The 21,274-nt window shown below is 42.9% G+C and overlaps 2 protein-coding genes across 7 annotated transcripts in view; one reads left to right on the top strand and one right to left on the bottom strand.

The window, feature by feature from the left end:
- Nucleotides 1–9,515, bottom strand: part of pknox2 (pbx/knotted 1 homeobox 2) — a 78,799-nt gene extending 69,284 nt beyond the window's left edge. Inside the window, exon 1 of one of the 4 annotated variants that reach the window (XM_064351085.1) lies at nt 9,433–9,515. The gene's annotated coding sequence lies outside the window, so the exon portion shown is untranslated. Of the gene's footprint in view, nt 1–4,028; nt 6,825–8,634; nt 8,738–9,432 lie in introns of those variants that run through there. The other 3 variants (XM_064351090.1, XM_064351087.1, XM_064351084.1) reach the window with 3 other exon arrangements.
- Nucleotides 9,516–9,544: 29 nt separating this feature from the next.
- On the top strand, nt 9,545–15,777 carry tmem218 (transmembrane protein 218). 3 transcript variants are annotated; one of them, XR_010332425.1, is made up of 5 exons: nt 9,545–9,685; nt 10,994–11,166; nt 12,060–12,162; nt 14,925–15,134; nt 15,205–15,777. XR_010332425.1 is itself a non-coding variant. In XM_064351091.1 (4 exons), exons 2-4 carry the CDS (start codon nt 11,057–11,059, stop codon nt 15,057–15,059), a joined length of 348 nt encoding a protein of 115 aa, XP_064207161.1. In that variant the 5' UTR covers nt 9,545–9,685; nt 10,994–11,056; the 3' UTR covers nt 15,060–15,777. The 3 variants fall into 3 exon arrangements, 2 of the variants coding, with proteins under 2 accessions (XP_064207161.1, XP_064207162.1); XM_064351091.1 differs by having other exon boundaries at nt 14,925–15,777; XM_064351092.1 differs by lacking the exon at nt 9,545–9,685 and adding an exon at nt 10,639–10,660 and having other exon boundaries at nt 14,925–15,777.
- The last annotated feature ends 5,497 nt before the right edge of the window (nt 15,778–21,274 follow it).

The raw sequence follows: 21,274 nt of genomic DNA, 5'->3' as shown, positions 1-21,274 counted from the left end.
ATACCCGGTATGAAAACTGTCACATAACATTAGCGGCATATAAACAATGTATTAAAAGGTGCAGTGCATTGCCGCAGATTGCTTGAATATTGGGTCAACAAGATGCACCGAAGCAGAATTTCATTTGCACCTTGATGTGGGAAATTAGGTTAGAGAATTAATCAATCCCTTTCATTCCACTGGAGCAAGCCACCTATCTATAATAAGTCGGAGTTTTCAAATCTACTTTTGATGGAGGTTCGTGTTAGCATAACAGGCAATCTGTCTGAAAACAAGTATACACAAAGGGCAATAGGGGGTAAAAGGCAGAATGGCCTGATGTAATGTGAATGGTACCACCAGGGCAATTAGCTGGCATTTAAGCAGCATCCGTCTCTGGTGAGAAAGGGGACCAGGGGGAAAATGTTTTTATGTGAAAGGGGTGTCACTGAGTAGGTCAAATCAGGCAAGTTTTGTAAATGCCACTATTTACCCTGATCCCACCCATGCTAAAATAAAGGTCCTGTTCTGTATTCAGTATTACATTTCAATATGCTGTGTGCTGTCAATATAGGGCTACTATGTTCTCAGGATTTTTATTTATTTTTTGTTTGTGTGTGTGTGTGGGGGGGGGAGTTTCAAGGTAAAAATCTGAGGGAAACTACTGGCCTCTTAAAGTCTAAAGAGTCAACACTTGTGTGATGTTATATAACTAAATACCTCATTCAAGGTTAGCCCACTGGAGACCACTTCAAAGTTTGAACTTAATTAGAAAAAAGACTTCGCACTGGCAGGTCATAAATACAGATGAGAGCAAAATTATGTAGGGATTCCTAATAATAAGTAAGCAAAAATCATATCCCTGCAAAGTCTGGCTTGAGTTTACTGGCAGAGCATTTGCCAGACATGACATATATCCATACATTTCTGAGCTGACAGCAGGCTATCAATTACATGTGATAGACAGGGAATCCCACAAGCTTCACAGCCTATACCTGGGGCTTGTTATGCCTTGATGCCTAGTAAAGGGTGGCTAAAAAGAGGTTCCCCTGTATAAAATCTGGAAGACTAAATCTAAGGACATAGGGGGAAGAATAACTACATTGACAATAAAAAAACAGTCCCTATTCATGTTCATGCCAAAACATAATGTCCTTACAATCTGGAAATGACAAGACATAAAGGAGTCGTTTGTGGCTAGTAAGCAACATTTACGTGCTTCACTACAACTAAAACAATTCCCAATGTGCAGTATATTACTACCATTTAGTCAGTTCGTGCACTGATTCCATTGTAAACTGCTGTTGAAGGACAGTGTTCAGTAAGGTCTTGGGCAGGCTTTCATACAGCGATGAAGGGGAAGAAACAGCATTGTAAGACAGGATACCCAAATATAACACAATGTATGTCACAAAGCCCAGGAGGACCTGGAGTAAAAATATTATGTTCTGCATCAGTGATGTCCAGTAACACAATACACTGGGAAAAGGACAGGAAGTGGAGCGGGTAAAAAGGCAGCTTCCATGAAAGCTATCTCTCACACCAAGGACCTAGCGCTTTCTTTCAATGTCATTTTCTTATAATAACGCCATCGCTGTATGCTCCATTTTGACTCCTTTAACTTAAGCCAATCAATAAATAAGTTATATTAAACAGCAGCTATGCTAAATCGTGTTCCAATCAAGTGTACAGAAAAAGGAACTGGGAGAAACTACAGAATTCCACAGATGGTAACAGTATTTTGTATACCTCTGTAAATGATCTGCATTGTGTGACAGGCCTCTATTCAGTCTACTGTAACCTGCAATGCACGTTTCCTTCAATATTTAGTTTTAGGAAAGGTTTTGAGGAAACATACTTTTTTGGCCACCATGTCATGGGGTCTCTGGTCACTCAAACTAATGTAAAATAAAGACCAGTAAATAATGTAATGTAAGAAACATGCTTGTAAGAGATAGAAAAACAAAGCTCTTTCTTAAAGGCAAAAATTTTTCCATATAAATTCAGTGACAGAGTGCAAAATGTTTTGTTGCCATTGGACTCATGTAAACACCGTCAGAGTTGATATAACACTGTTAAGAGTTGAACACTAAGGATATCGCTGTGAAGCAACAGACAAAGCACACTAGATGCAGATTTGTTATAAAAAAACGAGGCCAGTTCGATACGTACAGGCAGAACGGTAACCACCCTTCACATCTCAGAACAAGTCGACAGCAGCGTAACCATCAACAACTCCCGGTTTTAATCCAGTCTCAAGGACTCTCACAAGCGGGCCGGAGATTGGAGGGTTTTGATGTCTATTTAGGCATTTATTTCTTTTCAGTGGGCGCACAAATATGCAGACAGTGCAGGGTGGAAATTTTCTTTGATCTCCTGTTGAGTTCAAAACCAAATATTTTTTAACCTCACCCTGTTTCGATATTACCAAGGATCTGGAATATAATAAATTCAGGATTTAGAGGTAGGCTTCTGATTCCTCTCCATGAAGCTGTATTAATTTGTGGGGATTATCAGCATTCCACAAGAGATAAGAACAAAGACGCAGGAAGGTTTTGCCGCCTTATTCTAAGTCTTTAGATGCAGCATTAATAATCAAATGTTGCTAATTTGATTTTGCTTTTGATCCCTATGCACAAGTAATTATTTCCCTCGACAATGTTAATTTTAGATTTATTCATATTATTACTAGTAGTACTACTACATCTAGGACTAATAATAATAATCATTTGGATGTTTTTGTCAAGGCCATGTTGTTTCATACAAGCATATAAAGCTGTTATTTATACAAGAAAATCTTTGGTGAGGTATATTGCAACACATAGGTACACAGCCAAACAGCAAAATGTGCAGTTTTCATATGAAAGAATTTGTGTGTGGAAAAGTACGCTCTTAGACCCATAAACCGGTGCCATTATGTAACTGAAGACACGGTATCTGTTGCATCACACCTAAACAGGCTTGGCCAGAACCACTGAACTGTGATAACTGCTTTCCGAAAATCTCCTTTGTGTCTGCATCTGATCCCATCTAGACTTCCTGCAAACCACCGTCTTTTACTCTGGAAAATGGCTTGAGCACATTAACCTTTTCCATTTGCTCGCCATAAATGTCTCTGAAAATGACCACTTTTAATGCCCATCTGCAGCAAAGGCCTCCAGTGCATCAGCTGTAATCATGTCCACATTGTCTCCATTAATTCCATTAAACATTTCCATATGGGTGCAGATATCCTATATTCTTCATCATGCAACAGACACAGGACATCTGTTGCCGTTTTAAGAGCAGGTGCACGGTATACACATCAGAAAAATTAACTGAGCATAAAAACTGTTCAATGGCCTACGAAGCTATATAAAACTTTAAGCCTTATTTTAATAAAATGTGATTTCTTATTAATACCTAACTCTGCCACGCGGGGAGTCAAACGAACTATAAAAAGATAAAAATATTTTCTTGAAAATAAGCAGTCCATTATAACCAAGCAGGCTAATCAACACAGATCAACGTCAGACGTTTTTCTAATGTATTTCTGCATAAAGGCATAACGTTGTGCTAAATAAAAGTGTACTGAAAGGAAACCCCCCTTCGGAATTGCTATAGCTTTTGCTTCTGTTAATAAGATCCTACAGAAACATTAATTTATTTATGTATTTATATTTAAGTACTAGACTATAGTTTGTGTTAAGTGGGGCACAAATCACAGTCAAACCTGAATGTAGACTACGTGCAAGCCAGATTATGTTGACATGCCAAGTCCAACACACTCCCGTTAGAATTCTGAATGGAGAGCATTCTTATATTATGTAGCCTATAGACTATAACACGATATTTTTACAGAGATCATGTCAAGCTCAAGCGCCGCCTACTTTTGAACGTTTATTTTTAGATTTCAAAATGTGTTTCTTCCACCTCAAAAAACCATTGCCTACCAGACGCGTTTTTTGTTTCTTTTTTCGCAACTCGCTGCTAGCGTGAACCGCGAAGCGGCTGATCGTTAAACACATCCAACGCTCAGCCAAAGTATAAATCAGGCAATTCATTTCTACCTCATAGCTCCCTCGTGGCGACGCGAAAGCTCTGCCAAGGCTGCTGAATAGGCGAAAGTGAGTTTGCCATGTGAGGCCGTTTCAACGCGGGGAAGTCCAAGAGCAATAGCAAGTCCCTGCCCCTCGGAGAGCCATCGGGATCAGCGAGGCTTAGTAAGCAGGGCCTGCGCCGGCCCTGCAGAAAACAAGTGCTGCAGCACGGTCGGGCCAAGACGCCTCCGACGCCCGCGTGTTGTTTCTGTAACAAGACCTTGAAACACTCGGGGAGGACCCTGCTGACTCGGGCCTTATGAATAATTCCCACTTGATCCTTCCCTGCAGCATAGGAAAAGGGAATAGTAACGATCAAGGGTGTCTTGGATTGCCAAACCATGGGCAAAGTCGATTAAGAGTTCTACTATCTGACAACTGAATGGTGTATTTATTTCTGCGCAAGCGTTTGCAAGGTTTCATATTTTAGTCACAAAATGGACGTATTGTTTCAGACACATCGTTCTTGCGGACAGAAGACGGCGCTTAAATAGATCTACGGTGCGAGCTTGCCAACCGCTAATCAATTTATTCATTCTGAAATTCCTTCATTCTGAGAAGGACAGAGTTGTCTTCTTAGTGATTAGACAAGAAAACGGAAAGCTGCAGGAAGCACAAAATTGCACCTCATAAAGTAATTTGCCCAGAAAGTGGGGAATGAGAAAACGCAGACAAGGTCTCTGTCGTATTTGTGTTTCTGCCCCTGGGCTGGTTGTCCCATGACACAAATCACCAATTAAGATCACAGCGGGGCTTGCATTTAAATTGGCATTATCCCTATCTGCCACAACAACCATAGGCTAACAGCAGCTCATCATCACAACATTAATATACCTACGTGTGCTCTCGAGTATGTGCATTGCCGTATTACTGCATATTTGTCTACCAGTTGTCATTTTTGTGTTCTATACAAAATGCTCAGTGCAACACACATAAACTGATACATTATTTTAGTTTTCTTTCTGGTAACAATAGGCATTTATTTAGTCACCACACTCTCAAAAAACGGTATAATCAGGCTAGGGTGTATTTTAGCACCTCAAATAACAAATATAATATATTCCCTCTTAGGTACACAATGATATTTGATTATGTCCGGTACCCTTTTCTTTCAAAGGAGGTACACTTCTTGCAAATATAACCAAAAACAACATAGCCTACATATTTTGCCACCCATGTGAATACCCATGTGAATTTTTATTTTCCATGTGCTGCATGAGCATTGCAACTGCATGCCACATGCAAACTTAACCACCAGTTACATTACATGTTATATTTAAAGTTTAATCTGGTTGCTATGCATTATATATTAATTTAGATAATCTTTTTTGGGTAGAAATCTTATTGATGCATATGTGTACTTAAAGGCACAATATTTTTACCTCACAGGGAACACCCAAGAGACCAATACGATATAGTTTATTTCTAAATGTTTGTTTAATCTATCTAAATGATTTCCAACTGACTACAAGTAGGCTAGGCTATGTTCTAACATGCGGCTAAAATATTTTGTATGATACTAAAAATAAATAAATCTGAGAGAATAACCTGACAAAACGAGACTTTTTTTTATCAAGTGTTGTTTTCTTTCAAGCTGTGGCCTTTTAATATTTGCTCTGATACAATATTAGGAGATAGCATTTCTGCAAATGTAATGCATCTGAGGATTGCAAACTGGGACACAGAGCTCACAGTTTCAGAACCTGACAACTTAGCGAAACGGCTTGCAGAGTAACCATTCTTATCACAGTAGTGAACTTCCTTATTTCCTGTGTTGAAGGTTCAAATACGAGGCAAAAGACTGAGATATTTAAGATGAGACAAAGTGTTGTTCTATCTGTGAAGTTGGCATGTCACTGCAAATTTTTCTGACAAATAGTTATGTATGTTTGAACAGTATAAATTATAATCACTGAAATGCAACTTCCAGATGTTTATGTGGACATTAGGTCTTTAAAAGGATATGAAAGCAAACCGTTCTAACTCAGACCATAGACGGTAATAAGCTAAATGAACACAACCAAATGTATGAAGCTGAGTGCACAGTCGGCCTGTCCTCCATAAATAAACTGGTATCTATCCTCCATATTTAAATACATCATTTAGCTGACAACAATATTTATTTTTAATATTTAAAACAAAGGGATAATGACAGCATATGTCAGTGTGACTGACAATCTAATGAATTACAAATCTCCAAACTTGGTCATATCACCAGAAAACATTTTGTATCATATTATTTTCAACAATTGTGAACAAATAGAAATCATTTGATAAGTTGGTTTGAGTTTTAGCCACATAGCCTACTATGTGTATTGAATATGACAAGGTTAGTGAAATAAAAGTGAACAATATTACTGATAATACGCGCGTGTGTCCGTGGGTGCGTGCGTGTGTGTGTGCGTGTGTAGGCAATGCAGGCACATTTTATTGCAAAGTCATTAAAGAGAAATGTCCACCACATATTTCATTATAGATTTCAAAGGTTTCCAGGTGTATTAAAATATTGTTTCTCGTAAATGTCTCCAGATCTGTAACCGTCAGGTAAGGAAATTTTCTATTTTTGGAACACATAAACCGAAATAGAATTGGGCAAGCAAATACTTTCACACAAAGAGTGGCAATGTGTGCACTGGAGAGAGTCCACGGGATATCCCTCAGCCGTGAAAAGCAAACACTGGAACGTTAAGGCTACTGACAGCTTTAGCGACTGAGTCCAGCAAAAGTCTTATTTCACCACCATAACAAGATACGGTAATTAAAAAGAATAACATTCTGTCAAAACCGGTTAGCAATTAGTGTTTCTAAATGTTTAGATTGGATCTGTCAACTAGGCTAGTGTTGAAAAAATATGTTTGCTTGTGAGTGTCTGTGTGTGGTTCAGGCTACATCGTATTGAGACAGAAGTTTACGAAACAGTTCACGATATTGAACTTGACATAGGTTATTTGTGGCTATAGTGATAGGCTCCGAAGTCACCATAACTTATTTAAGTTGGCTACAGACAACTTTAAAACGAATATCCCAATTAACATTAGTGCAAATGTGCCTACTTACAATAGCATACTGCAGGTGGGCTAAAGATAGACCCATAACAGATTTGAACTGCCACTTAGGCTACTGACAAGATTTGTTGTCGTCTAAAGACTCAAACACCTAACCTATTTAAAGGAACATTTCAACTTGTTTTGTTGTGATTTAAAACTACAGTAACAACAGAGTAGGGACGCTCTCTGGCAATAATTTCCTAAATATTTCTGGATGCACGGTAAAGAATTGTAATCTAGTTTATTTCTTTCATTCTTTCTTTTTCCTAACCGTAGCCTAGGCGACTTTGAATAAAGATTCACCACCACAGTTTAGGTGCCAGTGGAAAACTAGAGATGTTGAGAATCTGAGGTGTTGTTACGGGGGCTTCGCATAGAGTTTTAAACCTAGCCTAATTTTTAACGAACGACCAACTTATTGGCTAATTACTGGCGACTGATAATCATATTTTATAAAGTTATCATCAAATGCCAATGATCCAACATCTTCAACTGAATGATAAACAAAACTTTAAAAAAAGAAAAAATGAACGGTTTCTATTTTTAGTCACGGTTTTTGTCATTAACTTAAACAACATACGACTCTGCACATTATTTTCTGGCATAAAAAGCAAAGGATTTAACGACACAAAATTTGTCGATTAATACATTTTGCAATACTAGCCCAGCTGCTACAGTATGGTTGTGTGTTGAGGAAAATATAATCTAGCCCCACCGTCCACTCCGTCCGACAGTTTACTGAAAGGCAAATGAGCTAAACTTGAAGGAACTGACGTAGCTTATATTATGGTTATGAACCTTCATGTTTCGGTTTTATGGTGGTAACAGCTTAAATGAACTACATAATACTGCAATGACGTAGACCTGAAAGAAAGTAAATGTTTTTAATTCCTGACTAAATATGTAAATGTGCGATTGTCTTAAATAGGCTATAATCGGTACTTCTAATTAGGCCTTTAAATAAATAAATAAATAAATAAATAAATAAATAAATAAATAAATAAATAAACGCCTCTCCACAGCACTGGCACATTTCAGTCAACGGGTTACTTTCAAGAACAGCCTGTAATGTTGGCTAATAAAACCTAAAAAAACACTGGTCTATTGCTTTCTTCCCAAGTCTTTCTGATTGAGTACAGACAGTGTGAAGACTTTGCCGAGTCTGCGAATTTCCTGATGGCTAAAATTACCATTAGGCTACATTTTCTTAATCCAAATACCGCATCCTCCGATTCCCTTTCCCATTTCGGTAGGCTACAAAATGTAGCTCTCTCTTCAAAATGTGATCCCTCTTTCCTCTCCTCCTCCCTCCCTCTATCGCACACTCTCTCTCTACCATCTATTTCCCTCCTCCTTCTCTCTCTCTGTCTCTCTCCCTCTCTCTCTCTCTCACTCACTCTCTCTCTCTCTCTACCCTAGCCCTGTCTGTATGAATAATGTCCTGCCTTTTGTAATGAGAGCGAAGAAAAAAAGATGCCGTAGTGTAAGGCTAGTCTCTGCACTGACATTGAAAATGAATGACAGCCTACCTGAATGCCAATCTTCATCAGACTGACACTGGGCTGACAACACAGCCTATACTCCCCTGCACAACGAGTGACGTCTGCCATCCAAGACACCTCCCACCACCCCCTCTACCTCCTCACCCCCCTACCCCACCACCACCACCTCCCGCGGTCCCCCCCAGAATAACCACACACCCCGTGCCTTCAGCTTCTCCAGCAACCTATCCACGGTGCCGGCTGGCCCCCTGTCGACATAATTTGTAACTGACTCGAACAGAGCTTTCTGTGTTATCTGACTTCAAACAAACCCATATTTTGTGGAAAATCGTTGTTGCAAATACGCACAGGTTCGTGTTCATAGCATTAAAACCATGCACATAATACTCGCCGAATAAAAAATCTGGCTACATTAAAAGCAGTAGCCTAAATATAAAACGTGGAATCAGGATGGCCAGGCAATAAATTGATACCCAGAAGATCAATGAACGGACAGCGATTGTTCCGTCTGAGGAATTTGAAAGATATATTTCAAGCGCGGAATTCTCTTGATACATGTTGCGGCAATATAGCAGCTGGCGAAACAAAAATGAAAAGACAGAGAAATGCCTAGTTGTGGGCATTTTTAATCTTTCTGTACGCGTATCCCAATGAAACACAACCATAGAGTGTTTGTTAGCAAACTAGCCATAATAATGCTATCGTCAAAAGGTAAACGTTTTCTAAGTTAAGCTAATTTGTGGAATGTCGTGAATACGGGGAAACAGCCATAATGATTTGTATGGAATATAATTTGGGGAGAAAGCGATTTTCAATTGTACAGACCTTAGAGATGATCATGATATTTAACCAGAACACACACTGAACAGCTACATGTGGAAATCGGTGTCATTTTTTGGGAAAGAGACCCCTGCACTACAGTTCCCAGCAGCCTCGGTAATTTAGCAACGATTGCTGTTAATGGCTATTTGCTCCTAAAGTTTAACCTATGGCAGTGGAGTATGTTTGTAACGGAACGACAGTCCCGTGATTTGTTAAGCGCTGGTAACCAAGGAAGCCATAGACCACGGGAGAAGAGGTAAATAAGTAAAATTTGCTTAGGTTACCTTGTTGAACAGCGAAAATATTTTATGAAAATACCAGTATTTCCAACAAAGCGCAAAAATGTGCTTGTCCCAAATATCTGTCGTGCAAGTAAGCACTACACTGTAACAAATGGCTAGCTAGATATAGCTATAGTTTAATGTTGGCTAGCTATGGAAATAGCCATTTTAAGTTATCTTTGGTACAAAGGAGCTACCTAACATAACGAGAGAACTGTTTGTGTTGTGTTTCCACACAGTTTCCTTGTGTTTCCATCGTCTGGTCGAAAATCAATGTCTAAATTCGATCTGTTAAACCTATTTTATAGACAGATAATCTGCCATGTATAACTAGCTGGCTAGTTTATACCAATTTACCCAAGTGAACTAGTGTTTTGCTGTATTAAAATCGGTGCGTCCGGTCGCAGGCAAGTGTACTGCATCACGGTCCGAATAAGCATAGACCGTAAGCAGGCAAGTCTTAGCTAGCTATCTATATGTAATCCTATAAATTAACTAACATTTTGGACATTGTTTAGCCAACATTATCTAGATAACCGTAAAACCACAAACCAAAAGTACCTTAGCGTTTTTAATTTAACACTTTTGATCTAAAATTGTATGTGGCCTTACATACCCTCATTCCTGTTTCTGCGAGTTTGTGAGCTAACTTAACCCTTCATATATAGTTACATATAGCCTACTCTGGAAATGGACTGCGCAGAAATGTTTTATTTGTTGTATTTCCTTGATAATTACGGAGGAAAGGCAGCATTAGTAAGTAATCGAATCTTTAGGATAATTGACACTTTTATTGAGTGACGATGCTTTAAAATGCATTACTCTCATTTTTAATGGAGTGCGGGCCAATTAAGTGATTTATTGTTAGCCCGCAGATTAGCCGGGTCGTCGACACGTCGGGGTTGTTTTATTCCAAGCAGGGGCAATATGTATTAGTCTGTCTGCAAAGGGTAATTCATTCACTTCGTTGCGTATTGCGAACCCAGAAATGATGCAGATAGAAATAAGTAGAAATTTAGAAAAAAATCAAAGATGCAAGAACAAAAATTATTTAGTTTATTGCGTAATGAATTTTCTTTTAAAATATTACTTAGTCTAAATACATTGTTAGACCCCATTTGATGCGTAAAGCAGTTGTAGTATTTCTTTAGAATGGTCAAAAGCAAAGCTATGCTCCTAGCACGATTTCTGGGTCAGCACCAGCTGGATAAGGAACAGATCTATGACTGAAACAGTCTTTCGAATCTGCTAGTTATCTGATAATACTCTTAATTGAATTACAGGGTGCTGTCACTTCATAACCATGGAGTAACAACTTATTCAGTATTCTGTCCTTCTGAGAAAGAATGGCGGTGATGGTACTGGGCGTCGGTACCGGGGTCTTTCTCATCATCCTCATCTGGATCGTGGCTCTGGTGTTTGGCATTATTCTTTCAAGAGCTTCAGGAGCAACAAAGTAAGTTGTGATAAAGAAGTTCCGTATGTGCCTTATACGACCTCGAAGAACTAATGCTTTTCTTTCATTACACGACAGTACTTCTCTCTTCAGTCAGCTTCATAAGCGATTGTCAGTATGCACCATTTGGTTTTTAAAGTGCAGCATCTCACACATGCTTGGTGATATTGGTCCAGAACGGTTATGCTGCTTTACCGTAGCTGGAAATTTGTGCAGACAGGTTTTACAATTGAAGATGCTCATTTGCATTAAGTTGGTAAGTCCAATATAAAAGGACTGTTATGGGGGCTTCAAGCATATAGAATGGTTTCATAATATGCTAATATGCTTGTATTGTTTTAACCCTTTTAAGATGTTCAAAATAATAAGGGCAACAGTGATAATGTGAATTATTTAGTACAGTAATTTATTTGTTTTTAAACATGTAAATATGAATATTTGACTTTCTTTTTTGATTTAGCATGTGTTGTTCTATAAACTTTATTACGTAAACACAGAAATCACAATCAAAGAAAGCACAACATCCTTGATATCTCAGGCCAAGATTCTGACAACTTCACGCCATAAAATAATTGTGCAAAACCTTAAGTTCACAATGTATTTTATTACCTGCCTGTGTTGTTAATTTTTTAACAGCTTTTACCACTCTTCTTTATCGGGGGTACCAATAATTTGTGGGCACTGGTTGTTTTGTTGTGGAAGAAGTTATGTTCATCAATATGATTGGCTATGTGGAGGTCGTAATGTTAGTGATTCTGTCATACATAGATTTATTCAACCCGTGAGTGATACGTAGCATTATAAATATATATTAAAATGTGCAGTTGGTGTTTTGGCTTGCTTTAATTTTTTCTCCCCCCCCCCCCCTTTCTGTGGGAACGTCCCTTTGCCAGGCTTTCCATAATCCCGGTGTTTTTCCTGGCGCTCACCGTCACACTGGTCCTGGTGTTCTTCCCCCGCAGCTCGGAGACTCCCTCTCCGATCGGGGAGACGGAGGTCAGTACGGTACCGGCGCCCTCGCCCGTGCGGCGCACCGCGCCGAGGCGACGGCCGCTAGCGCAAGCCGCTCTCCTGCACGCGCTCTCTCAGCGCTCCGGGCGAACGCGAGCAGCGAGCCGGCAGTTCTGCTGTCTCAGGCTGCCTCAGTCTCATTCCACATGCTGAAAGGATTTCAGCTGTTTCGATAGTTTCGGTCCGCCCCTCCTCCCCCTTCGAATATCAGGGAATCGAAAAGCAACACGTTGCAAATTTAAGAGCTCTTTCGGACCTCTGTGGGTCGTTGCAGGAGGTTTCTGGTGGGTTTTACAGAGGGCACGGTTCCCCCCCCCCCCTGGAAGCGTGCGGCAGGGCGCCTGTTAAAAAGGCCAGGTCTGCTTTATCTCCCCTCCGCAGCAGATTTCCTCAGGTCTGCGCCAAACACAGCCGGCCAGATCGACCAGGCCTGCCATTCCAGAGAAAACAACATCCGCGCGGCTCGCGGCTCGCTCACACTCCGAGTGAAAAATGTCCGCAGCAAGGGAACATTCAGGGAACATTCAGGGAACATTCAGGGAACATTCGTATATGCCGGCAGATGCTTCACAAGATTTATTAGTTCATATTTATCCACATGCTGTTTTTTGTTCAGTTTACAATATATAATATTCTGACATTTTACTGAGAGTTCTGATTTGTTGAATTTTTTTTTAGATCAGTTAGACAAGAAACAAGAACATTTTCCAAGTGCTCAGTCTGCATTTAGCCTTTATGCTGATTGTTTACTATTATTATTCGTTCCTGACCTGTAAGTGATCCGTTATGTAACACTGCACAGAAATTGCTGGACCAGTTGAAAATATTGTCAGTAAAGCCATTATTCCATATTCTGGCCTGAAAAGGATTTGGCAATTGGTTGTGAAGATGTCACATTCATTACCATGGTAACACTAGCCTTGGCAAACGCTGAGAGGTGTACTGAAATTTTAGACGTGGAAAGGAATGCGCTGACATCCGATTGGCTTGCACGGACGGGGCTCGTCCCTTAACGGCCCCGCGCTGGCGGGGGGGGGGGCAGCGGCTAACCTCTCACTGTTAAACAAAAGAAAAATATCACAGTGCCAATTAGGCCGGCCTCAGACAGAGCCCCCGAACAGAGCGTTCAATGCCGCATTAATAAAACATGGCCCCGGCTCTGTGCTTGGCTGGCTGGCTAATTGGCTAATTAAAAAGTGAGATGCGTTAAATGAGAGAACACTGCATCCGCTGGAGACGTCCCCCCCCCCCCTTCTCCTCCCCGCTGCGCCCCGTCTTCAGTCGGAGCTGGGTTTTCTTTTCTTTTTTTTTTGTTTTGTTTTCGCGTTCTTGTTGGGGTCGACCCTCTCGCGCGGGATCAGGTCTTCGGGGAGACCGTTTGCGGTTAGCATTCTGACCCGCCGCCGCGGTAGCGCTCTCTCTAACGGGGTGGACAGAATAAACAACTGTCCACGTTAACCTTCACTGACTGAATCCTTTTAGCAACACACAATACCGCGCACCTCAGCCACCCGCCCCCCTCCCCTCCTTCCCATTTTGAACTGCAGTGCTATAGGAATGTGGTGCCCACTACTGGCTGCTACTAGCGGGAAAATGTTTTAAACGGATGGATTTCTTGTGGGAGGCAGGGAGGAGGATTCTGGAGTAAATTAAACTGTGCCTTATATAGCGGTGTGGATATGTATGCATTATAAAATAACAGCCTGCCTTGAATGCTGAACATTTGTCACTTACCACGAGTCCAGAAATGCCTGTGAGCTTGGCTGCTGATTCCCCCGCACAATGTTGGCAAATATGTTCCAAAGGGTGTATCAGTCCTTTTTTGCTCCATTACTTAAGTTAATGTGAATCCAGAGTGTTAGTCTGTATGTGTGACAACACTTGGGAAGCCAAATCAAAGATAGTGCTCCATAAAATACTTTGGATTTAAATGTGTCAGGCATTTGGAATTGCTTTTAGAAGCACCACAGACAGTTTCCTGAGAATATTAAACTCTGCAGAGATGCTCGGTTGGCCGTGCCATGCATTTTTAAAATCTGAATTTTAAGAACCGCTTACTCGCACAGCACTTTGCAGGTCCAACTAAATTTCTTCCTGGAGCTCATTTTCAAGTACCCACCGACCTTCCTCACCAAAAAATTAATTTCAAGCTCCAATTAGGCACCATGTTAAACGATAATTGTCAGGTGAAGTCCTGATAATTATTTGGAGAACAGCCCTAGGTTCTTCTGGACTTGCCACTTCAGATTTAGATTATAAATACTGAGAACCACGGGGAATGCAGACCGTGTCAGAAGCAGAGGTCTCATACTCTCACCTTCAAAGTTATCATTTTAGAGGAGCTCTGCTGACACCTTGTGGGGGAAACATGTAACAGGTTTTATATCATTTCTGTATATATTTTCTTTCATTGGGAAAAAGTGTCCACCCATTCTGATACATAAATATGATATATATTTTTTTCAATCCAGTATAGATGTAATGAAATGGAAGGTAATGACACATTTCCTGTTACCAGTAATAGTTTTGGTCTGTTCACATCATGGAATGATTTTTGTACCAAACTTCTGTGGTGTCTCAGTTGTGGCTTCCTCATCTGTTCCTATCTGCTCCTGTAACTAAGTGAAAGTTTTGTGATTTGGAAAGAGATGTTCCAGCAGTCCTAAGTTGGGGGGGAGGGGGGGTAGCCTCGTGCATTCACGTGATTATTTTGTCCGGTCTGAACGTCTGTCTTTGTGATGTCGCAGATCGTGGACGGCTTCTTCGTTGGTCGCTACGTGCTCCTGTCGGTGGCTAGCCTGGTCTTCCTGGTGGCCTTCTTCATGCTCTTACCCATGCACTTCCTGGAGCCTGTCTACGCCAAGCCTCTGAGGCAGCACTAGAGCCAGGGACCTGCCTCTGTAGGTCCAGGAACCAGCACCAGGGGCATGCCTCTGTTGGACCCGAGACTCAGTTACCTGCTTCTGCAGGACCAGGGACCAGGACCAGGGACATGCTTCTACAGGACCAGGGACTAGCAGCAGGGACCTGCTTCTACAGGACCAGGGACCAGGACCAGGGACCTGCTTCTACAGGACCAGGGACTAGCACTAGGGACCTGCTTCTACTGGACCAGGGACGTGCTTCCACGGGTCCCAGGGACCAGCGCCTGGGCCCGTGGGCTCTGCCGCACAGGCCGAGCCACACTGAGAGCCCGGTCACGGGTCCTTCCCTTACCTGTCTCTGTGACGGTGACATTGAAACACGGCGTCCTCGCGGCACAGCGAAATGAAACGAGACCATTTAGAATGTCCTCATTTCACAAGCATGAGTGACTGCAGAGCCAGCAAAATTCAATGGATTTCAGATGGCGAGCACAGCAGAATCCGCATTTTCTACACCACGTCCTTGTTTGCATTCCACATAATATGTGGATCTTCGGCATTCTGACTGACTTTTAACAGTTTTTTTTTTTTACTTTGAAGTGTTAATTTATTGTATTTTGATGTTTAGTACTGACTTTTTAGTTGTCAAATAGAGTACAATCTGTATATTTTTATAGTTGTGGTTCTTTTTATACTGTTGAGTGTCAGATCACAGCAATAAACAGTGTGTTCTCCATTCTTTTGTGGTTCTGAAGAAAAGATTCAGAGGTAATACATCTCTATTGTTTAAACAAGGGTGCTACCTTTTGAAAAATACCTGCATGCGCTATATAATCAGCTCATGACCGTTTCCCCCCTTCGTGAGTTCCATTTTAAATATGCCGTCTTAGGGCAGGAACTGCATACCGCTGCGGCATCGACAGGACTTTAGAATCCATTCAGCAAAGAAATGGCAAATAACAGTCTTCAGGTTCCCGTCGGACAAAAATGGCTGACCCTTTTTTTTAAAACATAGTGTTAGATTTGATTAGGCGAGATTACTTTATTGTCCTTGCGAACGTCCTCCCCGCAGTTTCCAGAGGGATGAAACAATGCGGGGAATGATTTGCCAGTGCAGAGCTCAGCATAACGGTACGCACTCGCTCCAGCAGGGCCTTTGATGGCTTCAATTTGCCGTTCAGCGAGAGCTTTGCGGAGCTTTGTGCTTGATTACCTCAGCGGCCCGTAAATGTCTGGTTCCTGTCACGTCCCAGAAAGCTTCGAGGCTCTTAAAACTAGCGTAACAGCGCGATAGCGTAAGTGTTTTCGGTGTATCGCCCTGCGTAGCATTGTTTTCCAAAAGAGCCGATTGAATGCGATCTCGGCAACACGGCTAAATAGAGAGCACCGTTAATTAACTCCAGGCGCATCCTGTGTTGTGTCACATTTGCCAGTATTTAAACCCGTTAAATTACATCTGCACTCGTCCACATTCAGATGTTAATTTTAGATTGAAGGGCGCTTTCCCTGAAAGACTGCCTCCCCCCACACACACACAATACAACAAAGTTACAAAGAGTAAATGTTGGCAGTAGCACGCAACTTGAAGAAGCATAATTCGTATTTTGTTGTATAACAAACCCGTGAGCTGCGTCTGTTCCTATTGCTGATTAAAAGCAAAGCGGTTTGCGCATTTGTAGGAGATCTGCCTCCTTTTCACCAAAATGAGTCTTTTTTTATGCTGTCATTTGTTTAATGTAGCTCTGTTTTATCTGCGAATTCATACACTTTCATTATTTCTTACCGGTGATACCATCATATTCCGCATGTTCAATAAGCACCATAGCGTGTCTCATATTTTTCCATGTATAGCACTTATTGAGTTTTTTTTCTATTAAGTCACCAGTAGAACCTGCTCTGTCAAATTTGAAGACTTCATATATTAAGCTGATATTTGACAACCATTTCTCAAACAGTTCATTCAGGTTAGGCCGAATGTGTCATCCTCAGTAAGACACAGAATTAGTGTCAGAATTATTATGTACTATAGGTAACATTGGGTATAACTTGTTGGTCATGCCATAAACTACATTGGAAGTAATAGTGTGGGTAAGCAATGCTCTATTGTAATAGAATAGGCCTGAGATTGTAGTGAAAACAGCACATTGCAACACCCAGTTTCCTCCAGCTAGCCCTTGCATTCATTACGGTGGGAAAGTATAAGCGGCTATTTTGCATAGCGGCTTGAAACGGATGAATCTGGATGTCGGGGTTCGAGGGAACGTACAGGATTCTCGAGCCGTTTCTACCTCAGGTGTCGTGAGAGTTAAACCAGGGAGGCGTCTGGTCTATCGCTCAGTCCCATGATGCCGTGGGACATGGGGGCGTGGGGTGAGGGGTCGGCGGGTTGTCCAGGAGAGGCGAAGCCATTGCATTGAGCGTGAAGGCTTTGGAAGCATTGGAGCTCAATTACATGCACCCACACCCCCGTCAGCCTCCACCCCAGAGCCCACCCCCCCATTAATATTGGGGAGCCTGGCAAGACGTGCGGTGAAATTCCAACCAGGACGAAGAAAGAGAAACTAATGAATCAAATCCAATCCTATTAGTTCCGGCCCACATCCCTGCACAGAGGGCTTCTTAGATGGCGATCAACTTCGGATTGCGCCGAGGCTGGGAAACGGGGCTGGGAGGCTGTGCGTCCATGTGCTCAGTCATGTGACTTTGTGCTTCACTACCAAACTCTGATAACCGCTCTCAAGGCTGGGAGATTCGAATGACCGTTCTGTGGAATAACCACGAAGAGGTCTTCCTCAACAGGTAAGGTTCAGAAGAACGGTTGGGGTTCTGGACATCATCATTGTGCTTTATCATCATGTAAAAATGCATTAATGAGGGTGAACTGCGCGATCGGTAACGAGTCGGGTTTTCCTTCCTGTTGAATGTATGGAGTGGAGATGCCATCACACAACAGATGCCGTCGATCAACAGTAGCGTGTGGCACAGCAAGCCCGCCGATCCCAGGCTGCCGTCTGCCAGTCCCGAGCCTTCGGCGACACCAGCGGGTGAAGACGTGGTGTCCTCGGTCCTGGCAGATGCAACAGTATTTTTTGTGCCCCGTGTTAAAGACAGTGTTTTCTCACTTTCTCTCACCCCCCACCCCTCCCCTTCTTAATTCTGGTTTCCAAAATCGCTCTCCTCTCCGGGGAGTGGGAAAATCGACAGAACAAAGCGGCCAGGGGGGCGTGTGGGTGCGGGAAGGGGGTGGTGTTATGCTTTGGGGGCTCATTGGGAATCTTGAGCGGGGGCTTTTGTAGGGTGGCCAGCTGGACTTACAAAGACATGGGGAGACCAAGGGAGAGATTGAGAGAGCGAGAAAAATGGCGGGGGGGTGTATGGACCAGGATGTGGGGAGGTGGAGGGGGATTTAAGGGGTGGAGATGGGGGGGGAACCTCCCCCCTTAGCCAACTAGATCCAGCATTGAGATCCACTCAAGCAGAATGCCTGCTCAACCCCCCCCCCCTCCCACCGCCATCTTCCACTCCCTCTCCCAGTTGTTTTTCATGGTAGTGACAACATGGCCAGTGCCATGGCTCTCCCAACTCTCACCCTACCCACAGTACCTCTGAGAGCCCTTCACACAGCCCACAGACCCGTCATCCCCGAACGCTCGCTCCCGGTACACTACTGACTCTCCTTCTCCCCTTGCAGTGATGAGCTGCAGAAGATTCAGTTGCAACTATCCAAGCCACTTCCTGATTGCCGTGACTGCTATACTGATTGCATTAGTCTGCATGTGGCAGATTCACGGCATCTTAACCATACATGGTTCCATCCTACACCAGTTTGCGACTAATTACAACGAGGAATATTCAGGAATAGAGCAGACATTTGGAGGACTTTCTATGAGTCCGTGGTTTCTTTAGCATCTAAAAAAATTGCATGTATATTTTGAGCCAGACAGTCATGCAGTTATTCATAAATCTGAAGGACTGCACCTGTCCCTTTTCCTTTTTTAAAATCTTAGCTTAACACAGCTTCTTTTGGCCAAATTCACCTCCAGTCATCTCACAGAAGAAAATATTATTTTTGCTGCTGAACGTAAAACGGTCCAGCAGGGGCCTCGCTGTTTGCTGAAGGGGTGGGGTGGGGGGATTTTGCGTTGAAGGGGTGTGTGCGTGTTGCCAGGGCGATGGCTGATGTATTTGAGGGAGAGGAGCGTGGATTTTCTCAGTGCGGCCGGTCCCGCTCCATTACTCCCTTTGTGTGGGGCCAGAGGGTGCTGTCAGCCTCCCGCGCGGCCGCGGACGCAATCCCACAATCCCAGCCGGGCGGCGCCTCGGCCCTTAGCCCTCTCACAGGAGGGGATTACCGCCGAGCATGTCCTCCTGCGGGGAAGATTAAGGCCCAATTTAGAGGTCAGGGTGATCCCCAATAGCTCGCTCGCCGCTCCAACCTGACGCCCCCGTCCCGGGCCGAAGCGTGGCTCTGTGCCTCCGTATCAGGGTCCCGTGGAGATCTGTGTGAGTTTGGGCCCCCCCCCCTCCCAAACTCACGTATCTGTCCAAATATTGTCCACGCCCAGGCAGGGGGTATGGCGTCAGGCACAAAGGACAGGCCACACCGAGGATGAAGCGGATTGTGTTGCGTTGGTGCTGGTGGCTGGGAGCGGGTGGTGGAGAATGAGGGCAGCTCATGGTATGACAGTAACCAGCTGATTCATCAACGTGCGCTGTGGCAGCTCCTCATTGTCTGGGGGAGACACCTGTTGGGCCTGCGGAAATGGCTTGTGGTGTTCATTTCCTTTCTGTAGATCGTCTGTCTTACGCACCTTTTACTTTTCTGTATTTCAGTCTCAAGTTAGGTTGCATACCGCTTACCTACCACATATTACAACTGTGTGCTCTTTGTTTTCTGTCCTAGAACCATCATTGGGTTGGGAATCATTGGCACAATTGGGTTAATTGGGTCAAGGATGGCTGCTGTTTTATTCAACTCTAGCTGGGATCAAATTAGAATTGAAGACAATTCTACCTAGTGCAACAGAGTTAGGAGTTAGTGTTAAAAAGGTTTTGCTGACCATACTTTTGTTAAGCAGATCTAAAAGTACAACAATCAGCAACAAGATCGACCTTCAATGGTCTAACACACGCTTGTGGTAGGGAAGAGGAAAAATCAACACCCACTTCAGATTGCTGCTCCACTTTATGAATGGCCAACAGGTTCATCACATGATGACATATACATGGCGGATAATGGGCTGGATGTGAAAGGACTAACCACTCTCCCACTTCAGAGATGCTTCATGAATCTCGCTCGTGCGCTTGACATCATTAGCATCCGTCACTGGTGTAGACCGCTGTTAGAATTAGCCCGAGCCGTTGTTGCGATAAAACAAGGATCAGGTTGTGCCTGTAGGCCCAGCGTGCTACCTCTGTTTTGCCGGTACTTTACCAAGCAGCAGGACAGGGGTGTGAAAACATTAGGCCAGAAACTACAAGACAGGCCATTTTTAAACTTTTGTTCGCCTGTGATGGCCGAGCCAAGATGATGCATGAGCCTCATTCTGTGAGGGCGAGCCACTACAAATTTCTCTCGGCTAATTGTACAGGGCGGGTGGGGGTTGGCGGGGGCTGGTGGGATTTTGGAGGGGGGGATGGTTGGTTTCGCACCAATGGAAGTTCAGAAGAAAAAGAATCCTTTGTGGACTCTTTATTTGGCCTCTTTTTGCTTTTTGTTCATCAAGGGGAGCTGTGTTCAGCCGCCAGGCTCCCGTAACACGAGCATCGCAGTCGTCACCGCTTTCCGCAGCCTCCACTCCGACAAATGAAAATGCTCCAGTTACACTACAAGGCATGTTTCTCTTTCTACCGGTCCTGTTCCACAGCACTGCAGATCACAACGCTTTTGTGTCTTTGATTCATTTATTTTGTTTTGCGTTGTTTTTCCCCCCCTCTGAATCGGAAAAAAAGAGAATCCCCCAGCTGAGGTGTGCTAGACTATTAGAGCCCAGCAGAGACGGCCAATTTTGCTTGAAAATACTTTTTCTTTCCATCGTTTTGTTAAATCGATTTTATCTGCAATTTTTTATTTCTCCAAGTGTGTAGAAAACATACGTTCTCTGAAGATTTAATGTTCTGTTTTTGAGAAAAGACCGTTCTGAACATCGGGAGTACTATGCACAAGGCGGTGAGAAGTGGACATTTATAATCCTGAAATGAACAAACAAGTGAGAAACAAGTGCTGCCATGCA

This window comes from Anguilla rostrata, chromosome 9 (genome assembly GCF_018555375.3).
Source record: "Anguilla rostrata isolate EN2019 chromosome 9, ASM1855537v3, whole genome shotgun sequence".
Lineage (NCBI taxonomy): Eukaryota > Metazoa > Chordata > Actinopteri > Anguilliformes > Anguillidae > Anguilla > Anguilla rostrata.
The sequence above is the reverse complement of the archived record's forward strand: the minus strand, read 5'-3'. Positions and strand labels throughout refer to the sequence as shown.